Genomic DNA, 21,850 nt, shown 5'->3' with positions numbered 1-21,850 from the left:
TGTGTTTGTTTAAACTTTCTCAAGACCCCACAAAACCAAAACTCATGAATCTTACACACAGAAGGACAGCAATCTCTCTCGTCTCCACTCTCCCCCTCAACACATTGCTACCTCCCACCCAGACTGTCTATCTTTCCCCCACCCACTGTCTCTCTCTTTCTCCCACCCACTGTCTCTTTCTCTCTCCCTCCCACTGTCTGCACTTTATCTCTCTCTCTCTCTCTCTCTCTCTCTCTCTCTCTCTCTCTCTCTCTCTCTCTCTCTCTCTCTCTCTCTCTCTCTCTCTCTCTCTCTCTCTCTCTCTCTCTCTCTCTCTCTCTCTCTCTCTCTCTCTCTCTCTCTCTCTCTCTCTCTCTCTCTCTCTCTCTCTCTCTGTCTCTCTCTCTCTCTCTCTCTCTCTCTCTCTCTGGGTTCTAACTTTAACCTCTTCTCTCTTTGTTTACCTCGAAAGCTCCTCCATTTCCTTCCATCCATCACCAGGTGAACAGGCCTCTGACGTCATCAAAGAGTCATTATGATGAACTCACTGAGAGAAAGTGAAATTCACAGTTACTGCTGTGCTGCTCACTCCTGTGGTGTTAAAAAAAAAAACGTGAATCAATAGTGTGCCTTTGCGTTCCCTGTGGCTGGATGTGATGTCCCGGGCCTGACCCAGTGAGTCAGGGGGAGCCGACTGGACTGAGACATATCCTCTGTGTCAGACAAAACACATCACACACAAAACCTCAAGCCCTGATATCTGACTGTCTGTCTGTGAGACTGGCTCACTTTTTTTCTGTGACATGACGGATTTCTGTTTATTTTTTGTACTGAGCGAGCACTGCCTCACATTGGGACAGGGGTGAATGGGTTATCTATGATGAGTAGGGATTTTAAGATCTGCTCAAATTATCACAAACAAAAGTGAGTTATAAGAGAGACAGTGTGTTTTGTTTAAATGACTTATATTGATTTAAAATGTTGTACACATTTGTATTTAGGATCCTATCTTTATTTGCAGCGTTATGTTCCCTTGTTTGAGACTTGAGAAATACTTCTCTGTGTGTAGCCCGCGCATACGGGGAAAAGTATCGCTCGAGTCCAACAAATTGGAATATGACGTTATGGATGAATTCGGGAATAACACAATTTAATATGTATAATATCTAAACACATCCATCACTATACTGAGAGTGTTGTAGATCCTAAAAAGTGAGATGTGGGTGTTTTTGGAACCTTTGCTCATGTCGTGATGTAATGCATTGTTACCTTACTTTTGTTTTTTCTTTTTATTATGCATCCTGCTCAGGCCTTTATGTGAAATAATTGTGATAATACTATTTTGCCTGTTGTTGTAAATTGCCCTTTTGTGCATAAGGATTATTATTTTTTTATTATTTTTTTACGGTCCATGACTGTTGCGGCTTTGAACCAGCACATATGTTAGTAATTTGCTAGCTAGCGATGTTAGCCATTTAGTTAAATTGGGATAACTGTAGTATTTCGTGACCTTCGTAGGGTGTGGATAACAAAAAACATAATTCACTTCCTGTACTGTTTAGTTCAGGCATTTCATACTTCCTGTGTGCCAATCGTAAATTCAAACTTTCCTCACATACAATGTAATTTCATTCAAATGAAGGTACATCTGTTTTCACACGTGCATATAAAACATGTATTTATATTTGTTATTAACACACACCTGTACTTATACAAATATAAGCACCCACCAAATGATTACTATTATTTTTAAATGACAATCTCTGTAATTTGACTGTTTTCGGGCAAAAAAAGCAAGTAAATATTATGTTGAATTGTCTTTAAAAAAATAAGTAATTCTTCAAATGTATAGTGCATAGAGAGAGCTAATTAGCCATTCAACAATACTTCTGCTAACAGGAGTCATGGCTTTGACCATGAAAGGTGTTTCTAGTGTGTTTCTGTTTAAGGACCCGTGTTGTTTTTGCCAGCCAGTCATTTGAGGACGAGGGTGCGTCAGATGTCAGGCTAAGTGACTCAGGTTGTGGAAAGAGAGACCTGTGTCGTTCTGTCCCCTTCCTCATACAGCATTACGGTTTATCAGGATCCACATGCTGAGTCCAGCTGGCAGGAAACACACCATTTCCTCATTCCTCAGCACAGATGGACTGGTCACGAAGAGCAGAGCCAGGGGGCAGAGTGTAGAGGGGGGTAAAGGGCGGGGCAGGACATGGGGTAGAGGGGGGTAAGGAAGGACAGGGGGCAGGAGGTAGAGGGGGGTAAGGGGCAGGAAAGGGGGCAGAGGGTAGAGGGGGGTAAGGGGCAGGACAGGGGGCAGAGGGGGTAAGGGGCAGGACGGGGCAGGGTGTAGAGGGGGGTAAGGGGTAGGACAGGGGGTAGACGGGGGTAAGGGAAAGGACAGGGGGCAGGGGGTAGAAAGGGGGTAAGGGGAAGAACAGGGGACAGAAGTGGGAAGGGACAGGACAGGGGGCAGGGGTTAGAGGGGTGTTAGGGGCAGGACAGGAGGCAGGGGGTAGAGGGGGTAAGGGGCAGGACAGGGGGTAAGAGGCAGGTCAGAGGGAAAGGGGGTAGAGCAGGGTAAGTGCAGGACAGGAGGCAGGGGGTAGAGGGGGTAAGGGGCGGGACATGGGGACAGAAGGGGGAAGGGACAGGACAGGGGGCAGGGGATAGAGGGGGGTAAGGGGCAGGACAGGAGGCAGGGGGTAGAGGGGGTAAGGGGCAGGACAGGGGGTAAGAGGCAGGTCCGAGGGAAAGGGGGTAGAACGGGGTAAGGGGCAGGAAAGGGGTGTGAGGGTGTGGTTGCGGGTCCATTCCTGAGAGGCCTCTTCTATCACATGTAGATCTCTGTCTAAACCTAAAGATCCCCGCCCCGTCCCTACTAACTGGACTGCCTCAATCTGGTAACGCTTCTCTTCTGCATAGCTCTGCTGCCACCTGGAGGTTGATTCACACTATTGCCCCCTGTTATTCTGCATGGCCTAATAATGAGCCAGCATAGGTTCACTATACAGAACAGTAAAGCGTGTTGTTTTATTCTAAATTAACATGAAACGACAGATGGCAACATTGTATATGAAATTTGGCCAACCAATTTCAATATGTTCTTTCATTGTAGACTAATTATTTATTATTTCAGTTTAACTTATTTAAAAAAAAAAAAAAATATTCTGCTTATTTCTGTTAAAACCTAGTGTCAATGGTTATTTTCTTTTTTCTTTTCAAATTAGGAGAACTCTGCTACCACAGACAATTCACGCTTCAGTGGAGCGGTGGAAAATTGACCGGAGATTAGGTCTCAGTGGGAAAAGTATAGTTTGCGACCATAGGACTGCAACGTGCGCACTTTACGACTGTACTGTTAATGGCGAACGATACGGCAACAACATCCGCAAGCGGCAGCAGAGAGAAGATGGCGGAGGGAGATAAAAATGCAGAGAAACTCAAGGAGAAGGCGAATAATTGCTTTAAAGGTAAATATGACAACCCTGTAAAGTCTGTTCTAGATTAACGTTATCTTTCAATCTATCTGGACAAAGTATTTAATGATCCAAATTCAGTGTCCTTCCGTATGGGCAACAACGGTGGATTTTGTCTAGCACACATGAGCCGGTTGCTATGCTATCAGCTATGCTAGTTAGCTAGTTAGCTAAACGGCGCATTGCTGCAATGGACAGTTGCTACTATGCTAGTTAGCATACCCGCTAACACACACTTGTGAAAACGTGCCTCACAGTCGTGTGGTTGTGTTGTGTTGTCGTCGTCGTCGTAACTTGGTTCTTCTTGAAAACAGAAACCGATCTATTTTATATTCCATGTAATTGTGATTTTTTTATCCAGTATGTGGTAACTAATGTTGATGACACCAACCAGAATTTTCTAGATGGCTTTTTTCCCACGCTAAAACATGTCGGTATTGTATGAGTAGCACACTGGTGCGTGTAGACAGGCCATGTCAAGTCATTCATTCGCTAGCTAGTTACTGTTCGTTAGAAAAATAACATGATTTCACTGTTTTTAGTTTTAATTTAGCAATTTGACACCCGTCGTCATATCTTTTCCGATTGGAAAAAAATAAAAATACCCTGTCTCACACGAGATCATACATTTTACACATAATACCCTAAATCACATCGCTACTAAAGTTAGCTTATAGGAAAGTGGCAAGGCCCCCAAAAAATCGAGAGATCCCATAGCCTCGGTAGAACAAAACACAAACATGTTTTTTTCACATCCCTAATGTCTCTCGTTTATGAAATGGATGTTTGTGTAAAAATCTTTTCCTTCAAAAGGGGTTAAATTGATAGCTATTGTGACACACCCCCAGGGCACTCAACAGTGCGAACATTTTACTCGCATATGCGCCTATTTTTATTTATTTACGAGCACCAGTGGATTCGTTGTGCTCCTAAATGTGTTTGTGTGCGGTAAACATTTTCAACATAGGTACTTATATTCTCCCTGTGAAAAAGGAAAGTACAGAATAATACCTAGCTGGAGGGGCGATCATGTAACCCAATATTGCAAGCACTGATATTGCTAAAATGTGGAATGCAAGCAGTTTGTTGTCTGTCCTATATACACAAACAAACAGCATTGGGATTTTTCTGGTGAATATTTGAAATATAGACCTGTAAACATAATGTCAACAATCAATATTTTTAATGAATGTAAGCGTTACTTTTTGGTGGCTCATTTTAATAGACCACTTTTACAGTCATATTTCCTCTCATTTAGTGCTGTATGGTCCTGCCTGACAAAAATGCATACAGTTACACATGTTTTTTTTTTTAATGTTGTGGCTATTGTAATCGGATCTTAGGAAAACACGTTGGCTCAGACATCGGGAATTTGATAATATTTTTTTTGTTGCGCCAAGGTTCCTTTTTTGTAACGTTAGCCCCTACCCACAAATTATCTTTGGTGCCACCATGGATGTAGCCTCAAATCCAATATGGTGTCCAAAATCCAATATGGCAGCCATAGTACCATTTTGATTGAGGTTAAATCACGTGTAAATATGTATTGTGTTTCAGAATTGTGTGTAACACTCATTCCCGTGAAGACCGTTTTGTTGTATTTTTATCCTAAAACCTATATGGGCCAACATGATTACAATCAAACGCCTTCGCCTGCATATACACTGAACAAAAATATAAACGCAACATTGTAAAGTGATGTTCCCTTGTTTCATGAGCTGAAATAAAAGATCCCTGATCCATATGCACAAGAAGCTTATTTCTCTTAAATGTTGTTAAAATAATCCATCCACTTGACAGGTGTGGCAGATTATCTAACCTCTCTGGATTAAAACCAAATTATGATACGCATACTATATTACATATTGGATCACTTAAAAAAAAAAACTATAAAAATACATTACCATGTAGTTTACCAATAAAATGGTCTGACTGGATGTGGACGTACTCGGTATACATATCCCGAAAACAAATAAATCATCTCACTACAGTACATGTTCATAGAACGTTAGCAAAAATAGATAAATTCTTGCTACCATGGAAAGTAAAATACCTATCTAGTTGTGGACAAATCACCCTGATTAACCCTTTAGTCATATCCCAGTTTTCAATTTGCTTATGGTCTTGCCTACACCTAGCAACCTGTTTTATTTCAATTATATGAGCAAAAAAAATATATTTTTTTATTTGGAATGACAAGCTAGGCAAAATTTAAAAGGGCCTGTTTTATATAATGAATATGAATTCGGAGGGCAGAAATTATTAAATATTAAAGCATTAGACCTCTCACTAAAGGTTTCAGTCATACAAAAGTTATACTTAAATCTGAACTGGTTCTCCAGCAGATTAGTAAGAATGTCTCACCCCATGTTCAAGAATGGCCTTTTTCCCTTTATTCAGATTACAACCTCTCACTTTCGGTTATTTGAAAACGAAATAATCTCCCAAATATAGTTATTTTTAAAACAAGCAATAGAAAGTTGGTTGTGATTTCAGTTTAATCCACCAAGAAAGACAGAACAAATAATACAACAATTATTGTGGTTAAACGCAAATCTACTAATAGATAAAAAAAATATATATATTTTAATAAGGTATATCTTTGTAAATGATATCATAAATGGGACTGGTGGAGTTCTCACACATGCAGCTAACAAAAATATATGGAAATGTCTGCTCTACCCAAAATTACAACCAACTAATTGCAGCATTATCGCAAAAATGGAAGAAGCAATTGGAAGGGGGAAAAATGTCCAAGTTATTCCAAGGCCTGCATACTCACCAGACATGTCACCCATTGAGCATGTTTGGGATGCTCTGGATCGACGTGTACGACAGCATGTTCCAGTTCCTGCCAATATCCAGCAACTTCACTCAGCCATTGAAGCGTAGTGGGACATCATTCCACAGGCCACAATCAACAGCCTGATCAACTATGCGAAGGAGATGTGTCGCGCTGCATGAGGCAAATGGTGGTCACACCAGATACTGACTGGTTTTCTGATCCACGTCCCTATTTTTTTATTTTTTTTAAGGTATCTGTGATCAGCAGATGCATATCTGTATTCCCAGTCATGTGAAATAAATAGATTAGTGTTTACGGTATTATTTCAATCCACTGAGTTCCTTTATATAAACGGTAACTCAGTAAACTCTTTTCCCCCCCCCCCCCGGTGGTAGCCTGCAGCTGCCCGGCGGCGGGCGTTAGCCTGCAGCTGCCCGGCGGCGGGCGTTAGCCTGCAGCTGCCCGGCGGCGGGCGTTAGCCTGCAGCTGCCCGGCGGCGGGCGTTAGCCTGCAGCTGCCCGGTGGGAAGCAACTCGATACAACACTCTTGCAGTGGTCATTTGCACTGGCTTGTCGTTACGTTAGCTAATTGACTCGGTAACCTGTTTCCTGTCATTTTTTTTGTCTTGTAATGGATGTTACTGTTTCATCAGGGAGCCACAAAGGTGAAGTAAACAAATCTCATCGTGTTATGGCCGCTGTTTCATGTTATGGCCGCTGTTTCATGTTATGGCCGCTGTTTCATCTTATGGTCGCTGTTTCATGCAGCCACATAATAGAAAGAAGCGAAACAAATTATTGTTTAAAGTTGAGATACTGCATCATTCACGCAAAGTGTGACTGTACAATGAGACTGGCTGTGTACGTATGCCTCCAGGATAATATGGTGAAGTTGGCCTCATGTATAGACCCTCCAACAAATAACACCAAGGACATCAAAAATCCATTAGATGAGCAGTTTTTAATAAAGCCAGCAACGCTGATACCAAATACATTTTCTAGAAGAAGAGAAAAAAGCTCTTAATCAACTTTTAGGGAGACAGTAAACGTTTTAGATTGCTTACTAAATGAAAATAATTCATCTGTGATTGACAGAATGCAGGTATTATTGCATGTTGACTAACCAATCGCAGTGAAATGAGATTAACTCTCGTCGTGATCCGTTTATTATTCAGTGTAGTAGATTGGCTTGATAGCAGCATTCGTTGATGTAGTTGGTTGGCTAGCAAGCAAAACTTGACGTTTACACATCATTCACTTTTTGGAAAACTGGTCCAGCTACTTGGTAGCTAGCTATCGTTAGTTCAAATAAAGCAAAATTATAGTTTCTCTGTTGACCGTGGACACGCATCAGACACTCCTTACACTTTGAAGCCCAGCGTGACGTATAACACTGCCAACCCGGGGCGAAGTAGCGTGAAAGTGTATTTTTATTACTCCAAGTGAAAGATTAGGAAACTTTACTCTTCAAATATCTATAATATCAAACCTTTCCATAAACTGCCTCAAACTTATATTCATAGAAGTGGACTGTCCCGGAGGCCATCTATCAATTAAATGATTCAGAGAAATATTAAAATCCCCGACCTACTATAAGTAAAGGATTCGGGAACTTGTTGACCACCAGGCACAGCCTCTGTTGACCACCAGGCGCAGCCCGTGTTGACCACCAGGCGCAGCCCGTGTTGACCACCAGGCGCAGCCCGTGTTGACCACCAGGCGCAGCCCGTGTTGACCACCAGGCGCAGTCCATGACAGTCCTCAAGGAGGAATGTTGATTTCGGATCCGTTGATGAAGGCGCGCCCTCCGACGAAGTAAGCTGCTTTCCCTTCTTTTCGTGCTTTTTCCACAGCTGGCCACAGTTTCTCTCTCCTTTCTCTGTCTGCTTTTGAGAGGTCTTCGGCAAACCGCAGGTTGCGTAGGAAGGTAGATTTCTTGGCTGCTTTCCAAGTGGTATCCCTGTAGATCCGTGATGTGAACTGGAGAAGGACACCTCTGGGCTTTGGAGTCACCCTGCCTTCTTGTGCCCGAGGCGATGTACAGTGTCGACAGCATCTGCTAGCCTAGCCTTCGCCTCAGGTAGGATAGCTTGGCAGACTTTGATGGTCTCTTCACGCACGTTCTCCCCATCCGCATCGGGAACTCCATACAGTCTCCGATTCCACCGTCTGGAGTAGCTTTCGAGTTCCGCGATTCTTCTATGACACAAGTCCATCTTTCCCTCCTCCTTTTCGACACGCTTTTCGATGTGGGCGACTTTAACATCCTCTATTTCCATGCATGCAAAGTCAACTTAAAAAAATAAAATAAGCCCTCGATTTTGATTGCGTTGTAACGGCCTATTTACTCTGACATCACACCTTGCACTGGAAAGAGTGGCGATTACATTCTTGGCAGCGGCTTCTGGGCCCAGTTCAAACATGCCTTTCTTGGAAGCTGGCGGTTTGCTTGGGGTTATAGGCAAGGAAGGAAAATCCTCGTCTGACCCGGTAAGTGTCATAGAGTCTGTCAGACCGGTATAGTTGTGGCAGTTTGTCAATCAAAGCGTTTTGCTTCCTGTGTAACGACATTGGATGATGCCTGAGCATTGCTAGCTGAGGAGTTAGTCATAAGATTTCTCTTTCTGTCAGCGCGCTGTGACATTTTGGAAAATATATCATCTTAAATCATCAATAACTGTTTTTTTTTTTTTTTTTTCTTTTTTTTTTTAGCAAGTGTTAGCATTCATTTGGTAGTTCAAAAAGAATACACTTTTCACTATCTTTCAAACGTTGGTATGCAGAGCTCGGTAGGTGTGTGCTCAAACTGCCATCTTTGAATTAGTTCCAACCTTCATGTTGCAGTGTCACTCATACGCCTCTTCAAGTTTTACAGGCCTACTTTTACAGACGTCTGGTCGAGGGGTCAGGAACAGTCAAATAAAAACCGCACAGGTAAACTTAAAATAAAATAAAAAATGTCTCTCCGTTATTTAACCAGGTAGGCCAGTTGAGAACAAGTTCTCATTTACAACTGCGACCTGGCTAAGATAAAGCTAAAGCATATTTATATTTTCACGGAAATGATGTCGCCGTCAAATAACACCACCGTGAATACGTGAAACATCGGGGCCGTTCACCATCATGTTTATGGGGCAGTGGGTGAGCGGATATGTAAAAACTAAACATCCATGCTGCTCCTCTCTTTCCATGACGAATGTGAGAAGATAATCCAGTCACAGCATAAATTTCAGGTGCAGTGCAGGTCCAAGTGTCTTTACTGTGGTTAAAACCCCATAGACAGCAGGCCTTGTGATAGCTGCTTCAGTACACCATTATAGTACCCTGCTACACTACAGTACCCTGTTATAGTACTCTGGTGTTCTACCCTGCTACACTACAGTACCCTGCTACGCTGCTTTGTTACAGTATAGTACTCTGCTACACTACCCTGATAAGCTACGCTGCTACAGTACCCTGATAAGCTACGCTGCTACAGTACAGTACCCTGATAAGCTACGCTGCTACAGTACAGTACCCTGATAAGCTACACTGCTACAGTACAGTACCCTGATAAGCTACACTGCTACAGTACAGTACTCTGGTACAGTACGCTGCTACACTACCCTGATATGCTACACTGCTACAGTACCCAGATAAGCTACTCTGCTACAACACCCAGATATGCTACACTGCTACACTACCCTGATAAGCTACGCTACTACACTACAGTACCCTGATACGCTACACTGCACTTAATCACCTGACACTGATGTCATCAGTGCGCGACATATGTTTGTTGTTAAACGCTGTCTAACGCTGAAACCTGAACTAAAGACCTCGGTTTTAAAAGCTGACTTTTTATATACACTTATTTTATTTTGAATCCTATTAGCTCTGTTGGGCTAAATTGCGGTGAGCGCTACGACCTGTCCCGGGATCCTGCCAGAAAGCCCAGCTTGACTAGCTGGCTCGGCAGTTGCAAATGTAGGCAGCTATTGAATGTTTCCAACGTTGCAGGAGCTGCGTTTTACTTTGCTTTGTTCCGGGCCAATGTGGACCGAGTTGACTTTCAATGTGGCAACTGCTTGCTTGCGGAAGACTATAGGAGCGAAGTAGCTACTCTTAGCAAGCAAGTAGCAAACCTACATAAGCTACTGGGGAACCCACGCCCGCCTACTTTTTTATTTTTCTTCCACCCCAGTGGCAGGACGCCCCTCTGGTCTGGTGGTTTAGCCGCCGTGTCGGCTCTCCACAGCTGACTGGCGGGTACTATTCATATTCTAACTATATCTGAAACCGAAAAGACAGAAATGCCAACGGAGGCGGTGTTGCGGTCTATTTTCAGAACCACATTCCTGTAAAGCTTAGAGACGATCTAATGTTAAATACTGTTGAAGTAATATGGCTACAGGTTCATCTGTCCTCACCTAAAGTCCGTTCTGGTGGGAAGCTGCTATAGACCAAGTGCTAACAGTCAGTATCTGGATAATGTGTGAAATGCTTGATAATGTATGCGATATCAACAGAGAAGTATATTTTCTGGGTGATTTTAAATATTGACTGGCTATCATTAAGCTGCCCACTCAGGAAAAGACTTCAAGCTGTAACCAGTGCCTGCAACCTGGATCAGGTTGTCAGTCAACCTACCAGGGTAGTTACAAACACCACAGGAATTAAATCATCAACATGTACTGATCACATCTTTATTAATGCTGCAGACATTTGCTTTAAAGCAGTATCCAGATCCATAGGATGTAGTGATCACAATATAATAGCCATATCTAGGAAAACCAAAGTTCCAAAGGCTGGGCCTAATATAGAGTATAAGAGGTCATACAAGAAGTTTGTAGTGATTCATATGTTGATGATGTAAAGAATATTTGTTGGTCTGTGGTGTGTAATGAAGAGCAACCAGACGCTGCACTTGACGCATTTATGAAACTACTTATTCCAGTTACTAATAAGCACGCTCCGAAATGACTTGTAAAAACTGTTCAATCCCCGTGGATTGATGAGGAATTGAAAAATGGTATGGTTGAGAGGGATGAGGCAAAAGGAATGGCAAATAAGTCTGGCTGCACAACCGATTGGCAAGGTGGTGAAAAAAAGTATTGTTGTCTGTCAACAATGACAAGCCACCGGGGTCTGACAACTTGGATGGAAAATTACTGGGGATAAAAGCAGACGATATTGCCACTCCTATTTGCCATATCTTAAATTTAAGCCTACTAGAGAGCGTGTGCCCTCAGGCCTGGAGGGAAGCTAAAGTCATTCCGCTACCTAAGAATAGTATTACTGGCTCAAATAGCCGACCAATCAGCCTGTTACCAACCCTTAGTAAACTTCTGGAAAAAATTGTGTTCGACCAGATACAATTCTTTTTTTTTTACAGTAAACAAATTGACAACAATTTCAGTATGCTTATAGGGAAGGACACTCAACAAGCACAGCACTTACACAAATGACTGATGATTGGCTGAGAGAAATTGATAATAAAATGATTGAGGGGGCTGTTTTGTTTGACTTCAGTGCGGCTGTCACGTAGAGTAGGCCAGAAGGCTAAACTGGAAAACCTAACCTCTATAAAAAATAAAAAGATGGCGGAGCCGCAAAAGTTCTTCTGTGCAACGGTGTTTATTTACATAGTGATTCCGGAACAAAACAACAGTACTGCCATCAAACGTATACCTTATGGGACAGCTTAAAAACAAAGCTGCCCCACCCACAGCTCAATCCAAAATGCCTCTCCTTGAACTGAAAGAGAGGCTCCTTTTGTAGGGGTAGCCCCTCCCCTCAGAACAATTAACACTAATTAATTAAGCAATTACCTATTCAACATACAGTTTCCATTTATCTAAACATACCAAAATATATACATTGCAACACGTTTATGAAACAACATCACAATATAACATTTACAAAATTACATCACTACTGACAGTGTCTTCCAATATGCCCGTTTACATTAATGAGCCATTCCGGACAGGCACTACAAAGTAAGCCCAATTCCCTTAGCTCGGGTCCTTATCCAGCATACCTGGAAGCTACAGAGATGGAGAGAGAGAGGAACAGAACAAACAACCGCGCTCATCCATAACATCGATAAGTATACTAAATATTGCTTATATTAAATATGAACACCTGTCTTTATTTCTTTATACCCTAACTGGTTACTGAAGTAAGTGTGAAATGTATGTACTAAGATAGAGACGTTAACTTGTGTGTCGACCCACATTGTTAACTTATCTGATAACGGAGCAGGGAGGAGTGATGAATGTGTGCGTGCGTTAAAGTACCAAATGCTGCCCGCGGCCAGTGACGGACTTCTACGTCACATTACCTTCCTCCTCTCCTGAAGCGACCAGGTTCGGGAGTCTGGATAGGTAGTCTGCCGTGACATTTTCTTTTCCTGCCTTATGACGGACACAGAACCTGAAAGGCTGGAGCTCCAGATACCACCTGGTCACACGAGAATTCCGGTCCTTCATGGTCTGGATCCAGGTCAGTGCTCTGTGGTCTGTGTGCAGGTCAAATTCCCTCCCAAGAAGGTAGTAACGGAGGCTATCTAGGGCCCACTTTATAGCCAGGCACTCCTTCTCGATTGTCGAATACCTGGTTTCCCTCGGCAACAGCTTCCGACTCAGGTACAGTACAGGAAGCTCTTCTCCTGGCTCCCCTTGGGCCAGTACAGCTCCAATTCCCACAGCCGAAGCGTCCACCTGCACGAGAAACCTCTTCTGAAAATCAGGGGTCTGGAGAACAGGGAATGAGCACAGTCGTTTTTTCAGTATCCTGAAGGCTTCCTCACACTCCTCAGTCCACTTCACAGGGTTGCTGGCCACCTTTGAAGTGAGGTTGGTTAGAGGGACAGCGATGGTCGAAAACTGCGGAATGAATCTCCGGTACCATCCTGCCAGACCTAGGAAGGACTTCACCTGTGTCTTGGTTCTGGGTTGAGGGCTGTTCCTGATGGACTCCACTTTGTCCACCTGAGGTCGAACTTCACCCTTACCCAGCTGGTAACCCAGATACTTAGTCTCCTGTTTTGCCCACTCACACTTCAGGAGGTTAAGCGTGAGGCCTGCATCATGGATCTTCCCCAGGACTCTGCTAAGATGCTGTATGTGCTCCTCCCAGGAGTGGCTGTAGATCACCACGTCATCCAAGTAAGCAGCACAGTAATCGTCAGTCCTGGAGGACCTTGTCCATAAGCCTCTGGAAAGTTGCAGGGGCCCCATGAAGGCCAAACGGCATGACCTTAAACTGGAACAGGCCCATCGGTGTCCGGAAGGCAGTGTAGGCCTTGGATTGTTCGTCCAGGGGCACCTGCCAGTACCCTTTGCAGAGATCCAATGTGGTGATGTAATGAGCTCTACCGATTCTCTCCAGTAAGTCGTCAATGCGGGGCATGGGGTAGGCATCAAACTGGGAGATGGCATTCACCTTACGGAAGTCCATGCAGACACGCAAAGAGCCATCCTTCTTTGGGACAATGACAATAGGGCTGCTCCATTCACTTGATGATGGCTCGACAACATCCATCTCTATCATGGTGTGGACCTCTTCTTTGAGGGCTACCACCAGCCTCTCAGGCACACGGTAAGGATGCTGGCGGACAGGGTTCTGGCCAGGCTTCAAACGAATGACGTGTTCCAGGACTTTGGTTCTTCCTGGCCTCTGACTGAAGAGGGCCGGATACTTGTCAAACAGCTGCTTCAGCTCAACTTGCTTGTCTTCTTCTAGGTGAGCCAGTATGACCTCTGCTCGTCCTTTCCATGCCTCTGTGACCCCATCTGACTCGTCCTCTTCTTCTACTCTGCGGACCAGAAATGACTTTACCTTGGAGAGTTCCCCTTTCTCCTCCCAGGCCTTGAGGAGGTTCACATGGTAGGCCTGCCTCTCCTTACCCTTGTCCGGGTGCAGCACCTCGTAGGTCACCGGGCCCATCTTCCTCCCGATTAGGTACGGCCCTTGCCACTGCGCAAGGAGCTTGCTGGTAGACGAGGGAAGGAGGAGCAGGACTTTCTGTCCTGGCTCAAACGCTCTGTGGCGAGCGTGCTGGTCATACCCTCGCTTCTGGGCCTTCTGGGCTTGCTGAAGGTTTGCCCTAGCTTCCTCTCGGTACCGCTCCAGCCTGTCTCGCATCTGGAGAACGTACTGGACAATCCCCTGTCCTGAGGTAGCTACTGGGGAACCTTCCCAGCACTTCTTCAGCAGGTCCAGTGGTCCCTGCACTGGCCATCCATAGAGGAGTTCGAATGGTGAGAAACCTGTCGATGCCTGAGGCACCTCCCTGTAAGCAAAAAGCAGAAAGGGTAACCACTTATCCCAGTCTTTACCAGTGTCAGCCACAAACTTCCTCAGCATATTCTTGAGCGTTTGATTGAATCTCTCTACAAGCCCATCCGTTTGGGGATGGTAGGGAGTGGTCCTCAAGCCTTTAATGCCCAGCTGTCGGTGGAGTTGAACCATCAGTCGTGAAGTGAAGTTTGTGCCTTGGTCCGTCAGGATTTCATCTGGGATTCCTACACGAGAAAAGAGCTGAACAAGAGCACTGATTATTTTTGGAGTGGTTATGGAACGGAGTGGGAAGGCTTCTGGGAACCGGGTGGCATAGTCACAGATCACCAATATATACTGGTAACCTGCACTACTCTTCTCCAAGGGTCCAACAATGTCCATTGCAATTCTCTTGAATGGGGTAGAGATAACTGGCAGTGAACATAGAGGAGCCCGGTCAGACCTACGGACAGCACTGGTTTTCTGGCACGTGGGGCATGTTTTGCAGTATGTTTGTACATCAGTATACATGGAGGGCCAAAAGAAACGGGAGCCTAGCCTAAGATAGGTCTTATGTTGCCCTAGATGGCCTGCCCATGGAACTGTATGTGCAAGGTTGAGAACAAGTGGTCTACATGTAGATGGCACCACTAACTTCCTGCTATCTGCTTCTGACCCAAGGTAGAGTATGTGGTTGTCTACTGTGTATATTCCCCCACATGAAGATTGGCTGTCCCCAGCTAAGGCCTTATCAAATAAACCTTTCAAGGTTGCATCAGACTTCTGCAGTGTAGCAAAATTTTGTGGAACTTCCCATTGCACTTCTAACCCAGACACATCAGCAACAGGTACAGGGGTTCCCACATACTTCTCAAGACGCCGCTGGCGGCGTGACTTTCTGGGCCCTTTGGTTCCCCCCTCACACAGACTATCACACAAGTCAGGCAGAGGTTGTAAACCAGCTTTGGCCTGTGCACGAGTGACAACTGAACATGACACCTGAACATCAGACTGGCAAACTGACTGCTCATATAGCTGACCCCCCACACTTCCCAACAGATCAGAGAGTACAGGCACATCCCTCCCCAAAATCATCTCAAAAGGTAGCTTCGCCATTACCCCAACTTTGAGGAGGTATTTCTGACCCTGAATCTCCACTGTGAGTTCAGCTGTGGGCTGCTGTGACTGGTCACCATGGACACATTGGATCAGTGTCTGGTGACCGTAATCAATGTCATTAACAGGTACATTACATTTTCTGATCAACGACAGGGAACTGCCGGTGTCAATCATTGCAGTAAGACTTTTACCATTCACTTTTACAGGTACCAAGACTGACCCTTCCCCAGTCTGTCTATTCTGAACACCATCCCCCTCTCTGGGCACATAACAGTAACCTGAGAGCTTGGATTTACGTAGCGGACACATTGAAGCCTTGTGCCCCTGCTGTCGGCAGTAAAAACAGGTCAGACCCCTCCCATCAGAGCGAACTGCATGATCCCTTACCTCCCTCCTCCCAGACACATAACCCCCAGAGTTACCTCCACCATCTCGGGTATCTCTGATGTCCCTTGTGTCTCGGAGACTCCTTGGAGCGGGTGCTGCAGGTCGTGGTGGGCCCCCTTTACGTGCATTAAGGTACTGCAGCGCAAGCTTGGCCGCCATAAGCCCGTCCTTGGGCTCGTGCTCTCGAACCCAGGTTCGAATGTCGTGTGGTAGAACTTGTAGAAGTTGCTCGAGGATGATGACCTCACCGATCTCGTCCTGTGTCTTCTCCTCTGGTCGAACCCATCGTCGGTAGAGACCCTTGAGGCGGTGGTACGTCTCTGTCGGTGACTCACCCGATGGCGTCGATGCAACTCTAAAGCGTTGACGGTAGGTCTCCGAGGAGATGTCGAACTTCATCAGCAGCGCTTCCTTCAAGCCCTTGTAGACGTTGGACAGCCCCTCATCCATTGCTGTGTAAGCCTCTAAGGCCTTGCCCGTGAGCAATGGGACAAGCCTGCAGGCCCACTCTACTTCCGGCCACTGCCACGTCTTGGCCATTCGCTCAAACCTCAGCAAGTAGTTTTCAATGTCCTCCCCCTGCTGGTATGAGGGCATCTTTGGCTCCTTCCTCAGGAATGCTGGAAGATGAACGTTAACACTGCTGGACTGGTCTCCTGGTGCTGGGGCTGGCCTCATTACTGCTTGGGGATCCTGCTGTGGAGTTGAAGTCCCTGCTGCGTCGAGCCTTTGTCGTCCTGGTGTTGGCAGACCCAATCTTGGGCTCTCACTGACGAGTTCCACTTGGTGAGGAGCTGTGAGGATAGATTGGCGTAGGCCCCGAAACTCCTGCTTGAGGTCTTCGTCCCTCTTCTCAAGGCAGGTGAAAAGTTGCTGGAAAAGGGCTACCATGGTTGGGTGTGGTTCTGGTCCCCCAACTGCTCCTTCAGTCAGCTGGTCTCTTATTGCTATATCTGCTGGTTCAACCGGTAGTTCAAACAGTTCTGGTTGTGTTTGGCCCCTTGGTCGGGCTCCTAGTTTCTCATAATTAACCTCTTCACCAGAAGATTCCATGGTATTCCACCCAGTTTCAACTTCAATTACCTTTTCTGACAGTTGATGCTGCTGCTGAGAACGCAATCCTGTACGCATTCCTTTACCTCTCTTGTTGGAATTCACTGATTTGCGGTGCGCCATCCCACAGCTGCCACCATATGTCACGTAGAGTAGGCCAGAAGGCTAAACTGGAAAACCTAACCTCTATAAAAAATAAAAAGATGGCGGAGCCGCAAAAGTTCTTCTGTGCAACGGTGTTTATTTACATAGTGATTCCGGAACAAAACAACAGTACTGCCATCAAACGTATACCTTATGGGACAGCTTAAAAACAAAGCTGCCCCACCCACAGCTCAATCCAAAATGCCTCTCCTTGAACTGAAAGAGAGGCTCCTTTTGTAGGGGTAGCCCCTCCCCTCAGAACAATTAACACTAATTAATTAAGCAATTACCTATTCAACATACAGTTTCCATTTATCTAAACATACCAAAATATATACATTGCAACACGTTTATGAAACAACATCACAATATAACATTTACAAAATTACATCACTACTGACAGTGTCTTCCAATATGCCCGTTTACATTAATGAGCCATTCCGGACAGGCACTACAAAGTAAGCCCAATTCCCTTAGCTCGGGTCCTTATCCAGCATACCTGGAAGCTACAGAGATGGAGAGAGAGAGGAACAGAACAAACAACCGCGCTCATCCATAACATCGATAAGTATACTAAATATTGCTTATATTAAATATGAACACCTGTCTTTATTTCTTTATACCCTAACTGGTTACTGAAGTAAGTGTGAAATGTATGTACTAAGATAGAGACGTTAACTTGTGTGTCGACCCACATTGTTAACTTATCTGATAACGGAGCAGGGAGGAGTGATGAATGTGTGCGTGCGTTAAAGTACCAAATGCTGCCCGCGGCCAGTGACGGACTTCTACGTCACAGCGGCTTTTGATATTATTGATCATAGTCTACTGCTGGAAAAACTTTACACCCCCAGCTATAATGTGGATAAAGAGTTACTGGTCTAACAGAACACAGAGGGTGTTCTTTAATGGAAGCCTATCACATATAATCCAGTTAGAATCAGGAGTTCCCCAGGGCAACTGTTTAGGCCCCTTGCTTTTTAAAATCTTTACTATCGACATGCCACTGACTTTGAGTAAAGCCATTGTTTCTATGTATGCGGATGACTCAACACTATACACGTCAGCTTCTACAGCGACTGAAATGACTGCAACACTCAACAAAGAGCTGCAGTTAGTTTCAGAATGGGTGGCAAAGAATAAGTTAGCCCTAAATATTTCTAAAACTAAAAGCATTGTATTTGGAACAAAACACTCACTAAATCCTAAACCTCAACTAAAACTTGTAATCAATAATGTGGAAATTGAGTAAGTTGAGATGACTAAACTGCTTGGAGTAACACTAGATTGTAAACTGTCATGGTCAAAACATATTGATGCAGTAGTAGCTAAGATGGGGAGAAGTCTGTCTATAATAAATCGATGCTTTGCCTTAACAACACTATCAACGAGGCAGGTCCTACAGGCCCTAGTTTCTACCTTCTTAACAACACTATCAACGAGGCAGGTCCTACAGGCCCTAGTTTCTACCTTCTTAACAACACTATCAACAAGGCAGGTCCTACAGGCCATAGTTTCTACCTTCTTAACAACACTATCAACAAGGCAGGTCCTACAGGCCATAGTTTCTACCTTCTTAACAACACTATCAACAAGGCAGGTCCTACAGGCCCTAGTTTCTACCTTCTTAACAACACTATCAACGAGGCAGGTCCTACAGGCCCTAGTTTCTACCTTCTAACAACACTATCAACAAGGCAGGTCCTACAGGCCCTAGTTTTGTCACACCTTGACTACTGTTCAGTTGTGTGGTCAGATGCCACAAAAAAGGACTTAGGAAAATTGCAATTGGCTCAGAACAGGGAAACACGGCTGGCCCTTGGATGTACACAGAGAGCTAATATTAATAATATGCATGTCAATCTCTCCTGGCTGACAGTGGAGGAGAGATTGACTTCATCACTACTGGTATTTATGAGTGGTATTGACATGTTGAATGCACCGAGCTGTCTGTCTAAACTACTGGCACACAGCTCGGGCACACAGCTCGGGCACCCATGCATACCTCACAAGACATGCCACCAGGGGTCTCTTCACAGTCCAGAACAGACTAAAGTACAGAAGAGACTATGGGAGGGGCACAGTACTACATAGAGCCATGACTACATGGAACTCTATTCCACATCAGGTAACTGATGTAAGCAGAGGAATCCGATTTTTTTATTTTTTTTAACAGAAAAAAATACACCTTATGGAACAGCAGGGACTGTGAAGCATAGGCGCAGATACATGCGCACACACACACGATAACATACACACTGTGCATAGACATGGATTTAGTACTGTAGATATGTGGTAGTGGTGGGCCTGAGTAGGGGCCTGAGGGCACACAGTGTGTTGTGAAATCTGTGAATGTATTGTAATGTTTAAAAAAAAAAATGTATAAACTGCCTTAATTTTGCTGTACCCCAGGAAGAGTAGCTACTGTTTTGGCAGCAGCCAATGGGGATCCATAATAAGTACGAATACTGCTATACTACAGTATCCTGATACGCTACACTGGCAGGTTAGAGTTTCCACGGTGTAGCTAGTTATTGTAGCCACTGTTATCCTGCTATGGAACCCATCAATGTGTTGGAATCCAGGATAACTTCCGTATCACAGCGGCACGGTGGTAAGATAACCCTTGATCAATTAATTAGCCTATCAATCTACCCGTTAAGGGAAAGACACTTCCTAATGTGTGGGTTTGTCTTCCAGTGGTATACATTTTTAGAGTTCAACCTTTTGAACCTTGTGTTTATTCTATGACTTTGCTCAATACCGCCATTGACAACTCCATGGGTTTTTTTGACAAGTTCCTTGATAGGCAATAAGCCGATTTTAAATGCATATATTATTGAAGAGAATGAGTGACTCGAGAGAAAGTCCACTATAGCCTTGTAAGTGGAACTGATTCCGATCTAAATGAATGTGATGTTGTTTTCTAGAGAAAGACTATGACAATGAATGTGATGTTTTCTAGAGAAAGACTATGACAATGAATGTGATGTTGTTTTCTAGAGAAAGACTATGACAATGAATGTGATGTTGTTTTCTAGAGAAAGACTATGCCAATTAATGTGATGTTGTTTTCTAGAGAAAGACTATGAATGTGATGTTTTCTAGAGAAAGACAATGAATGTGATGTTTTCTAGAGAAAGACAATGAATGTGATGTTTTCTAGAGAAAGACAATGAATGTGATGTTGTTTTCTAGAGAAAGACAATGAATGTGATGTTGTTTTCTAGAGAAAGACTGTGACTATGAATGTGATGTTGTTTTCTAGAGAAAGACTATGACAATGAATGTGATGTTTTCTAGAGAAAGACTATGACAACGCGATCAAATACTACACGGAGGCGTTGGAGCTCAACCCGGCCAGCGCCATCTACTTCTCCAACCGCAGCCTGGCGTACCTGCGGACAGAGTGCTATGGCTACGCTCTGGCCGACGCCACCAAGTGTCTGGAGATAGACAAGAACTACATCAAGGGTTACTATCGTCGAGCCACGTCCAACATGGCCCTGGGGAAGTTCAAGGCTGCGCTCAAAGACTACGAGACGGTAAGACCGGACACGGTTAGACGGGAGAGGAAGTTTCAAGGTACTCTTAGGAAGATGACAGGAGAGGAAGCTTCAAGGTACTCTTAGGAAGATGACAGGAGAGGAAGCTTCAAGGTACTCTTAGGAAGATGACAGGAGAGGAAGCTTGAAGGTACTCTTAGGAAGATGACAGGAGAGGAAGCTTCAAGGTACTCTTAGGAAGATGACAGGAGAGGAAGCTTCAAGGTACTCTTAGGAAGATGACAGGAGAGGAAGCTTCAAGGTACTCTTAGGAAGATGACATCGTTGTAAATCCCCAGGTGACTTAAATGGGAATAGTTACTGTAGTGGCTAAATTGTCCAATATAATTGTTCAAATACATTTCCGTTCTAATCCTTTAGCCACGATGGAAGGTGGTGAAATGTTAGTCTTGACGCAGACAAATCCAATGCCCAGAGTTTGATGAAAAATAACAAAACATTTTATTTGTCATTCTTCTGGATACAAAAAAATGTGTAGAGTTCTACCGAAACAAATTGTGATCATTTAAACTAAAGAAACAAACGTCATGGTAAACATGGTGTGGTCAAATGTCCTTTCACTAGAGCGTTCATTAGAGAACAACTAAACCTTATTATGATTTCATGTAATCATGTTTAAATTCATCAGTTGTAGTTTGAATATCTGTATGGAATATCAATGTCTGGTATGAAGGCTGACTGTCGATGTGTGCCTTGGACCCACAAACAAATGTACAAACATAAGGTGACTTACCCATGATGCTTAGTTTTTTTTTTTGCATAGATACACTACCGTTCAAAAAATTTGGGGTCATTTAGAAATGTCCTTGTTTTTTTAAAGAAAAGCACACTTATTTGTCAATTTTTTTCAAATAACATCAAATTGATTTGAAATACACCAGTCTCAACGTCAACAGTGAAGAGGTGACTCCGGGGTGCTGGCCTACTAGGCAGAGTTGCAAAGAAAAAGCCTTATCTATCTCAGACTGATCAATAAAAATAAAATATTAAGATGGGGAAAAAGAACAGACACTGGCCAGCATCCTGGAGTCGCCTCTTCACTGTTGACGTTGAGACTGGTGTTTTTTTGACATTGAGAC

At 44.2% G+C, this 21,850-nt stretch overlaps 1 protein-coding gene across 1 annotated transcript in view; it reads left to right on the top strand.

Moving 5' to 3' along the window:
- Positions 1–3,312: 3,312 nt before the first annotated feature.
- Positions 3,313–21,850, top strand: part of ppp5c (protein phosphatase 5, catalytic subunit) — a 39,288-nt gene continuing 20,750 nt past the window's right edge. The window contains exons 1-2 of the mRNA XM_045724881.2: positions 3,313–3,449; positions 20,509–20,750. Of these exons, the coding sequence (XP_045580837.1) occupies positions 3,341–3,449; positions 20,509–20,750 (351 nt within the window). The 5' untranslated portion in view covers positions 3,313–3,340. The remainder of the gene's footprint in view (positions 3,450–20,508; positions 20,751–21,850) is intronic.

Source organism: Salmo salar, chromosome 09, assembly GCF_965601325.2.
Source record: "Salmo salar chromosome 09, fSalSal1, whole genome shotgun sequence".
Lineage (NCBI taxonomy): Eukaryota > Metazoa > Chordata > Actinopteri > Salmoniformes > Salmonidae > Salmo > Salmo salar.
This window is presented reverse-complemented; position numbering and strand designations above follow the sequence as displayed.